This window comes from Aptenodytes patagonicus, chromosome 2, assembly GCF_965638725.1.
Source record: "Aptenodytes patagonicus chromosome 2, bAptPat1.pri.cur, whole genome shotgun sequence".
NCBI classification, from domain to species: Eukaryota; Metazoa; Chordata; class Aves; order Sphenisciformes; family Spheniscidae; genus Aptenodytes; species Aptenodytes patagonicus.
Window position 1 is genome coordinate 144,593,636 of NC_134950.1, and position 10,364 is coordinate 144,603,999.

At 45.7% G+C, this 10,364-nt stretch overlaps 1 protein-coding gene across 1 annotated transcript in view; it reads right to left on the reverse strand.

Moving 5' to 3' along the window:
- The window catches only part of COL1A2 (collagen type I alpha 2 chain), a 42,081-nt gene extending 33,131 nt beyond the window's left edge, over positions 1–8,950 (reverse strand). Inside the window, exons 1-6 of the mRNA XM_076331490.1 lie at positions 8,729–8,950; positions 6,337–6,347; positions 5,699–5,716; positions 4,979–5,014; positions 3,241–3,324; positions 1,815–1,871 (exon numbers count right to left, since the gene is read on the reverse strand). Coding sequence (XP_076187605.1) covers positions 1,815–1,871; positions 3,241–3,324; positions 4,979–5,014; positions 5,699–5,716; positions 6,337–6,347; positions 8,729–8,798 — 276 coding nt within the window. The 5' untranslated portion in view covers positions 8,799–8,950. The remainder of the gene's footprint in view (positions 1–1,814; positions 1,872–3,240; positions 3,325–4,978; positions 5,015–5,698; positions 5,717–6,336; positions 6,348–8,728) is intronic.
- Between the last annotated feature and the right edge of the window lie 1,414 nt (positions 8,951–10,364).

The window sequence follows — 10,364 nt, forward strand, 5'->3', positions numbered from 1 at the left end:
AAAAAGGTAGAGAGGTAGAAGGGAAAAAAAAGGTATATAAATGGCAGTATTACCACGAACTGGGAGGTTCACACATAATTTTGGAAAGAAATCAAACAACTCTTATACATATTGTATATACATCTATTTCAAATAATGATCAACTTCTACTTAAATGTCATTGTTTTCTGTTTTTGATTAAATTCTCTTCATTTCACCTCCAAAATAAGTCACTAACATACTCTCCTTGACTGAATTTAGAATTTACATACCTCTTGAAAAAAAAGGAAATTTCCATAAATTACTGCACTTTCTTAACAGTTGTCTTAAGCTTTACTAAGCAAGCAAACAACTTTGAACTGAAATTTCATTTAGGCTTCTGTTGTCCAAACGAATGTTTTATAAGATGTTTCAACAGAAATCACTATGTTTTTAATTGGTTTTAAAACTTTCTTGGGAAGTCTTTTAGATTTTCTCATTACAAGATTAAAATCACGTGCCAACTTTTCAATGGCTTATGTAGCTTTCCTGTAAGACTGAATACTTTTTATTAAGGGGAAAAAATGCATATTAAATACAGGCATTTACTTATGGAAGCTAAAGCAACCTTGTGGCTATAAAAATATGCAGTAATTCTAGGAAAAATAACTGTTTCTGGACAGTCTGAATCATATGTGCTGCATAAGCCCTGTGAATCTCTTCACAAATTATATTCCATAATTGTTTTTCCCTCCTCTTCTATCCTCCCAATCTCTCACATTTTCTTTATGAAACTTAAATTCCTCACAGTTGGTAGATTCTACTGCTGTTGCTGTCAGATGAACCCTAACTGACTCAAAAATTGGAACTTAGAAATTGTGACACCCCAAATAAATCCTCGTCTACATTTTCCGATTTATCGTCAGACACTGAGGGCAGAACTTTAATAAAGATACTCCTATTTTCCTGTATTTAGTATCTAAATGGATGCCAAAGTATTTTCAAAAATTCATTTAATATTACACTATTTTCAGGAATGGAAACAAGCACTTGACCCAGAATAATCTTGGGCAGCCTTCATCCTGTTGCTCACCCATCAGATACATTGTCTGTGATGTCAGTGTATGTGATGAATTTAACCCATATTCTGCTATCTATGTACACTGAAAATATCCGCTAACATCAGGAAGGGTTAGAAATTCATGTGGAGAGGCAATAGACTCCTTAAATGTCCATCTGGCCATAGTATACAGTAACTGATAAAGATTCCTCCTCAGAATAGCCTTGTAGTAGCAAGTACTAACATTCAATTGTTGAGAACCAAATGTAGCGACCAATTTCCTACTAAACCTGTACAATCCAAGGATATCAAAAGGGTTGTACAGCCACAGGAAAAGGAATGGTCACCAACTGGAGCTGAGATACTGAATTACTTCTAGACCTATGTCTGCTTTAGAGAGGAGCTTTACAATCAATCTCATTCCTGAAACACAATCTTCTGTCTCAATATGGGTAAAGTAATACTATATCAAAGTACATGTGTTATCTGCCATCAGATTATGAGATTCACTGATTCATAAAAGTGTGGTCAACAGACAGAATTAAAGCACAAGACCCAGTAGTGCTATATTCAAGTTAAGTATACAGTCCCAAGACTATATTTCAAGTCCTAAGACTATATTTCAAACACTTCACATTGTCCTACATCAGAGGATCAGTTTACAGTCTGACTCAATATATGGTCAAAACACTAACTTTAAAACTATGCTTTGCATTAATACAGCTGGATTAGACTCAAAGGAAAATACTAAACGTGTTATCTATGCAAGTTATCAAGTGCTAAATCATATACCTACCATAGGTCCTGGGCCAAAATCAGCTGCTTTAGATGGATCATATTGAGCAGCGAAGTTCTGTAGGTGATAAAAAGTTTGAAATTAAAATACTAAAAAGTTTACTTTAAAAAGTATTGATAATTATCATTCTACATCTAACTGTCATTTGACTTGCTATATGGTATGTTAAAGCAGCGTAAGTAAAACTCAGTAAACATGGCCCTGTTATAAATACATTTCTATTCACTTGTTTCCAGAAAAACTTGATTTTACTAGGAAGGCCCTTTCACACAATGGCCTCAAATATCTACACAGTAGTGATAAGGAGGCATTGCAATAGTGTGAACTGAAAATTAAGAATGTAAACTCAGTGGTCATTTAAAATTGAAAACTTTCTTGAAACCCTCAAATCGTTCTGCCTAATTTCCAGTGAGGGAAGTCATACATATTTTTTCACCTCATTGCTTAAGTAAAATTCATGTACCAGCCCTGATTGACTATCGGATGAGGTGGGCCCTTCAGCTTCAAAGAGATCTGAGGAGCATGCAGCCTCAGAAACACCGCACAGGATTTTTGATCTTTTATCAGTTTAAGTTTTGTAGGCAAATATACATCTAGTTTTGTAGAGTACATTTTCCCTCTTCACTAAAATGGAAAAAAGTTCTATGCAACACAATCAAAAATCCTTTTCTGGCTTGTTTTGTTTTATTAGCATATTAAAATAATAGAAATTAATGAAAGCACTTTGGAGTTTGCTAATAGGAAAATAAATTATTGCTATTCATATTGAAGGCAAAAAGTATTCTTCCACACAGGAGGATTTACTAAACTTGATCAATATGACACTGTCTATGTCTTCATGCTCCCTGTGCAAGCTAAAGTCAAGCAAAGAGTTAAAGCCAGCATTCTGCAGAGAATACAACGGACACTTCTGCAGAAAGTGTGAATGTGGCACAGTCCACTTACGTTCTGCAGCATGAATACAGGTAGAAATGAAAAATTCTAAAGGAAGATATTCTAAAATTCTGAAGGACTTTTAAGCATGGACTTTTAGCTTAAGGGTAGTCTTCTTCAGCCTATTCCAATACAGTTGCTGTCTCTTGAACCCAACCACAAAGTACCATTTCTTTTCCCCATCTGCTTAACAGCACAGGTTTCATTTAGTTGATTCCTAATCCGTACACATTATGGCTGTATAAATTTTAATACTAATTAACAGGGTTGATTTGCTCCTGTGCATAAATCCCTGTTGAATACAGAATCCAAATTTGCCATGGAAAATACACATCACAAGAAGAATTTCACTGGAACTGGGACCATCAATTTCTTGCCGATCACAAGAGAATGTTTCCAATGCAAAATCAGTGTTTTCCACCACATATGCATTTAGTCTTAGTCACAAAGCACAGATTATCGGTTTCAGTAATAGAAAGTTTGGACGCCTTACTCCGCCAAGACCTGGAGGACCAGGGGGGCCTGGAGGACCTGGTAGACCATCTTCACCATCTCTGCCTGGTGGACCTGGTGGACCCTAGAGTCAAAAAGAGGATTATAAAGTGAACATTAGAAGTGGCTAAAGAAATCTCTGAAATGATAAATTCATTAACAACCAGGCACCTACAGCACACACTACAGCAGTGCTATATATGCAGTTTCAATAAATGGCTAACTTCAGAAAATAAGCATAGCCTGAATTTACACTGCCTTGCCATACCTCGTATCAGATATTTACTGTAGTTTCAAATTTGAGAAGATTTATGGAGGCAATATTGGATCTATGCTACCAAAGTGTAACCTCCAAATTGGGAAGTTTCATTTTAAGCGACCAAATTTTGGACCCATGAACCCCAAGTGACCCATGTGGACCCACACAGCCTGCCAGATTCTGTTAGTGAGAGCCTAAAATTTGACCAGCTGAGGATTGGCAGAGGTCAGCCCTACTGGTACAAACTAACATAGATCCAGAGTAAGTCAAAGGCCAGTTTTTAATCAGTCTAGGCTATTTGCTGGTATAATTGCAAATTCAATGACAATAAAGCAGTGCTCTTCTACAGATTTTTTGATACTGTCACTCTGCTACCACTGTCATAACTTCATTCACAACAGCTTGAAATTACATGTGTTCAGTCCAGCAACATTTGCCCTTACATTCTTTCATCCTCAATGCACAAAGCTGGTCAAGTTTTGCCGTTGTGGCAATTGAGGTGAGGTATTTCATTTGGTCTGTATTTTGGACCCAGTTCAGTGCTAGATGAAATCCATAATAGAAGTCTTACGGATTTCTAAAGGAGCATGATTAGGCTTGCTGCCTTCAGGACAAAGCATGTATTTAATTTCATTAAACAAATTTAGTTAGTGGTAGCCTAAAGCAAATATCCAGTTGACCATACAGATACACTCTTCCTAATAGTTCCCATTATGTTTGTCAGCATATTACGATCTAAGAAATCTTCAGTGCTACCTATCAGTACTATGGCATTTACATTTTCAGAAGATACGAAAAAGACATGATAACTACGCACTGCCCAGATAAGGATGTGAATTTCAGAATACCACTTTACAAAAAGCAGCAATGATGCAGAAGCAAATCAGAAAAGCAGGTATCAGCAATACGAATGAACATTACCATTAAACTATTCAACTGTCCTTATTTATGGTTACTTTTACAGTAGTCTTTAACAGCACAATATCCGCTTTGACTAATAGAAGGTAGATGACAAATGCCTAGCTGCCAAGAAGAGAGCTTTTTCAAGCCATCTTTAGAGGCACAGATAAGCTAGCTTTGTCTATTCGGGTTTGATGTAGAGAGCTTATCCATATACCATACTGTTCAAAGACTACATCTTCATGCGTCAGCTTTCCCTTCTGCATTTTCATGCACTATTTCCACTGTGGGCAGTTGGAAAAAAGTTTTTCAAAACATCACTTGGAGTCCTAGGCTGCCATCTGAACTCAACCACATCTGCTCAGGCACAATGACCATAATTAGGTTGGTGAGGTATTGCCGGGGCAGAATTTGGTACATAGATAACTTGTTTTCTTTTTAATGAAATTGTACATGCAAGATTCTACAGGTACATTCATTTAATCTCACATCAATGCCTAAATTTCTTTTTTTCCTACTGGTCTTCCAACAACTGTTGTTCAAAGGTCACAAATAAATGAACGTCAATCTAATTCCTTACCCTTTCTCCCTGTGGCCCTTTGTCTCCTCTAGGGCCCTGCTGGAAGAAAATAAAACTTAATGAGTTACCATGGAAATTTTCCAGGATGATACAGGGAAACAGATACATTAAAAGTAATTAGTGTACATGAAGAAGGGAAAGAAGACTGCACATACAGATCTGAGAGCTATTTTCCACAGGCAGCATACTCTTTTTCCACAATAAGCCACTGGAAATAGATTAGTCACTGTCACTGCTACATCAGTTAAAAGTACCACTGCACGGTCCACAGAAGTACTTGCAAAGTTGGTTTTAGTCTCTACTGAATAACTGGCTCTAATTTAATAGTAGTGACTTTTAGAAATAAAATAGAATCTATCTAGCATTTTAGACCTGTATGGATATTGCTGTACTGTTCAATTCATGTAAATCTTTCCAAAGGAACTCTCATTGAACAAGAATGCTACTTTGATGCAGTTTAGTTCTTGGTAGGCTTAGTTCTGCCCTTGGCTAAGGCAGCTTAAATCCAGTATTTGAATTTACCCTGGTGTTAACATGTTGCACCATTGTTCCCTCCTTTTTCCTTCCTACTTATCTCAGTGCTACTGTTATTCTCAGGGAACACTGGAAATAATGAATGTAGTCAGTTTTCCTTTCATCCAATGTTCAACAAAATATTAATCTGCCTAAGAATAGCTGATATCATCTCCATTTCCACACAAGAAAAATAAAAATGCTTACCTTCCGCCCTGCAGATGCCTGGAAAAAAATAAAGAAGAGAATTAAAAAGAAGATACAATTTCTCCCAATATTTTAAACTAAAACAATGTACAAACTTAGACTCATCTTCTTACATAACTATAATTTTTCTCAGTACAGTATATTTAAGTATGCCCTATGGTTTTATATTACTATGAAGGCTAGGAGTTGATTATATAGCAAAGATACATGTAACTACATTAGAACATTCTGTTGAAGACTGACATTTTTATACCTATTACAGCCTACAAAACTGGCATAAAAAAGTCACACCTGAGTTCTTTCATAATCCTTCTGTGCAACGAAATTTAGACTGGAAGACTGGCTTTAAAGTACAGTGATCTCCAATCCAAACTGCTAGCTATAATGTCCAAACACCACTGCTCCGTTACTTTCCTCTCATAGCCTTTACACCTATGAAGGCAGTCTCTTAAAAAGGCCGTCCCACTTGAGAAATTGGGGTGGGTACCTTTCCGGGCAGTCCCTTCAGGATTTAATCGGTATCTTTCCATGATCATCTTGGGAATTAACATTAGTTAATAATGCTGCCACAAAAAAGTAGTCTAGCCTGTTAACTGAAGTTGAGTGTTACATATTAGATAAAAAATAATCATACTGACCTCACTCACATCTGGAAAAAGAAGGGAAAGAAAAAAAGGAGATAATTAGAGTGTGGATTCAGTTATTTTACAAGTTTTACATTTCAATGCTTTTAAATCCAAATGCTATTTTGTTGATTTTCTTAATGCAAGAAACATTTTCTTAATGTAATTTCTCACTTTTAAGGTGATTATCTTGAACTGTAAAGACTCACAGGTGAGAATGCTATGTATTTCAAATTCAAAACAGACTTGCTAATGAAATTAAAACAAGTAATATGGTTGATACAGTAAAAAGGCAGATATCTTCTATAAGGCTGCTCTAAATACGCTTAAACATATCTCCATGGAAAAAAATGTACATACATATTTTCACATATGTGTACATGCAACAGACGAATGAACCCAGACAGGCTGACACATGTGAAAATATTAAATTGTAGGAGTAATCTTAAATTTTAATGTAAATGGCCCCATCTCACTTTTTATGGGGAATGGTTCTACCCAAACATACCTATTTCCACAATTCCCTGTAAAATGTCATAGTGCATAATAGAGAACAGTTTGACACTATTAAACACCAAATAGCAATTAACTTTCTCTCTGTATGTTATTTACTACTAAGTACGCTCTTGTTAATTAGTTGGAGATACTAATTTTCAAAAATCTGTTTTCTGAATTTCAAGCAATTAAAAATCTATTTTGGCTGAAACTTACCATGGTAAAAACATCTCACATCACACTTTAATGCCAGCAATTTGGCATTATTACTAACTAACGAGTTGTTGGGTGTTTTTCCACAGTGTCACTTTGGCAATGTATGACCACACTAAATTCAGTTGGTTCATACAGTCCAGCAAAAAGGTAACAATACTGAAGTGCTGAACGCTACAAAGCACTGAAATACCACGGCGGAACACCGACTGCCTATACTAACTCAACATAAAATTAAAAACATTACTGCCCCCAGGTGATGGTGACACTGGCGGCTACACTATCTTATTTCGGGAAAAGCGGGGGCGGTCGGTATGGCGGGATCCCCACACGAACCTCTTCATCTCCTCAGCCTTCGCGAAGGCGCCGCCACCGCTGCCCGTCACCGGGGCGGGGAATGTCCCGGGAGGGGCGGCCCCGGTACGCCGGGACAGGCCTCAGTCCGGCCGCCCCGCCAGAACGGCCCCGCCGCGGGCCCTCGGGCCTCCTCCGGGCCACGGCCACCGTGCCGCCCACCACCACGGCTTCCTCACCGCCTCGCCGCCACCCCACACCTCGAGGTGGCAGCCGCCGGCAGGGGGGAGGCGGGGCGCAGCCGGCGGCGGGCGGGGCGCGGGGGGCACCTTCCCGGGGGCTCCGAGCGCCAGGAGCGGGCAGCGCACGGCTGCTCCCTCCCTCCTCCGCCTAGGAACGCGGCCAAGCCCCAGGTCAAAGCCAGTCCTGCAGAGGAACGGCGGCGAGGGGCTAAGGGGGGACTTCACAGGATGCTGCCCCGCAGGGAGGCAGGGGGAAGGCTCAGCTTCCCCCCCAGCCAAGTGCGTGGGGCGCGTTTCTCTCCCACCGCAGTGTGTGTGTGTGGGGGAAGCTGCGCTTCTCCGTCGGCGAAGGGGGACACTAAATCCTCTTCCCAGCGGGTGGCGGAGAGCCGCGCTGCACCCTCGGGGAGCCCCATTCCCTTTTCGCACTAGAGCTAAGCAATATTCCTTCCCTCCCTCCCTCCTCCTGCCTCGTGCGGTCCTTCCCTCTCCGGAAACGCCCAGGAGGCCGGGCTCAGTGTACGGAGAACCACCCGGGGAGCCGCGAACAGCTTTCCCCCGCCGGGCTGGGTCGGGGGACGCCCAACAGCACGGCGTGCCGCAGCGGCCCCGCTCCGCCTCCAGGGGGTGCCGCCGTGCGCGGCGGGGCGGCGGCGGCCGGGGGGGTCGCGCACCGAGCTGCCCGCCGCCCGCATGCCCTCCCCCGGGAGGGAAGGGGTGAGCCGCCGCTCTCCCACTCCTGCCGGCTCCCCCGCTTCGGAAAGCGCGCCTGAAGTCTCACAAAAGTGCAGTCTGGGTGCAGCCTGCATTCTTCCGCTCGCCGTAAGCGCTCTCCTCCTCGCCTTTAAGCATCTGCGCTCCAATTAGGGCTTTGCATTCTCCTTTGGATACGAGCCCGCCTTTTTTTTTTTTTTTTTTCGGGCGGGGGGGGGGGGATCTCGTTGGCCTTTTGCCATCCTTTTCTATTTCTGAGGGGAAAAAAAAAAAAGCTAGATTCTGATCTGGGACGGAGGTGGCAGTTTTATGAGATGGTCTCTATAGCTTGGGAAGCTGCAGCTCCCCGCAGACTACCATCCGTGCGGAAGACGTCTGGATAGAGCGCAGAGAGTAGGACAGCCACCCCCTGACACCACCCATGCCACAAACAAGCTAAAAGCACTTACGTTGGCCTGTTGCTAGGTATGAAGTTACTGCAAGCAGCAACAAAATCCGTGTATCCACAAAGCTGAGCATGTCTAGTTGCAAGACATGCAGACTCCTTGTGGTGCAGAGTCCCTGGTCGGTGGTTAGCTATTACCTATGGGACGCAGGCATACAGTCTTGAGGAGTAACTCCAACCTTAGCAGAAACCTGCTGCCCGGGATGCTAAATTAATCAAGCCCCCGTCCGCCCCATTTATACCGCAGGAGGGTCCCGGAGCTCCGAGTCACCGGCAGCGGCGCAGCCAATGGGCGCGCGGCGGCCGCGGGGCCCGCGCGGCTCCCAGGCCGTCACGTGCCCCGTGTCTCCGGCCCGCCGCGGCAGCCTTGGCAGCGGCAGCCGCGGGGCGGAGGGGGCGCGGGGTCGGCGGGGGAGGGATCGGCGGGGGGAGCGGGGAGGCGGCGACGTTAAATTGGTTCCATGCTTTGAGGACGTGGACACTTTGAGGCTTTCGGAAGGAAAATCTGACTCGTCGTCTGATTTTTTTTTTTTTTTTTCAGACGTCCCCCGCCCCTCGCCCTGTTTTTTCTGGGCTGCGCGGCCGGGAGCCTCGCCGGGCGGCCGCCTGGCAACGGCCGGGAGGGCGCTCCGAGGGCTTTCAAAGCGGGAGCTGTCCAGGGCCTGCGGAGCCTCCCGCCCCGCTCGGATCGCTGCGGGGAAGCGGTCAGGGGAGCCGGGAGAAGGCTGGATCCTCTGCCCAAGCCCTCCCCGCCGTCCCACCGCAACCGAGGGCAAAAGGCGACGCTCTCCCTCACCAGAGGTCTCGAGGCGCCCGGTCCCTCCAGCACGGAGTGCGGGCAGCCTGTCACCCCGGTCCCTCGCCCTTCGCATTTCCCCGCCGGCAGCCGGCGTGGGTGCTCCGCTCCCCGCGGCGAGCAGGGGGCAGCGACAGCCCCATCAGCCCGCTCGCAGCCGACCGCGGCAGAGCCTGTTCACGTCCCAGCGGTTTGTTCTCCCCAGGGAGGTCTTTCCGGCCAGGGCGCGGGCAGAGAGCCGCGAGTTTTTCCTCTCGGCTTCGCGGCCGCTCGGGCAGTGTGCGTGTGTGAGGGGGGATCTTGGGGTGTCCCGGCAGCCGGCCGTCCCGAGCACTCCCCCGCCTCCCGGCCCGTTAAACAGAGCCCCACCGGCGGCTCTCCGGCGCGGGAAGGAAGATGAGCGCTGCCGGCAGCTCCCCTTCTCGCCGGCCACCCGCGCACCCAGCTGAGGGGAAAGCTGGCGGAATTGCTTGCCACGTCTGTCCAGCAGCCGGCTTCTCCCCTGGCGGGGGGGGGAGCGGGGAGGGGGAGCTGACCGCCTCACGGCGCTCAGGGAGGCCGAGGGGGCTGGGAGAGGTGCCCGCGCCGTGCCTCTGAGGGCCGGCCGGGACAGGCCGCCCCTCACGGCGGGCAGCGGGGCCCCATCTTCCCTCCCCGGGCTTTGCCCCAGGGATTGGGGTCGGGGGACTGCAGTCACTTGGGGTCACCCATCTCGGTCCCGCCGGCCTCTGGCCCGCGGCGACTGAAGGGAGCTGACGTGGTCCCGCGGCCGGGCCAAGCGGCGGCCGCGGCCAGCCCGCCTCCCCGCCCAGGGGCTCCTCCAGGCAGCCGGCCCCCTCCCGGG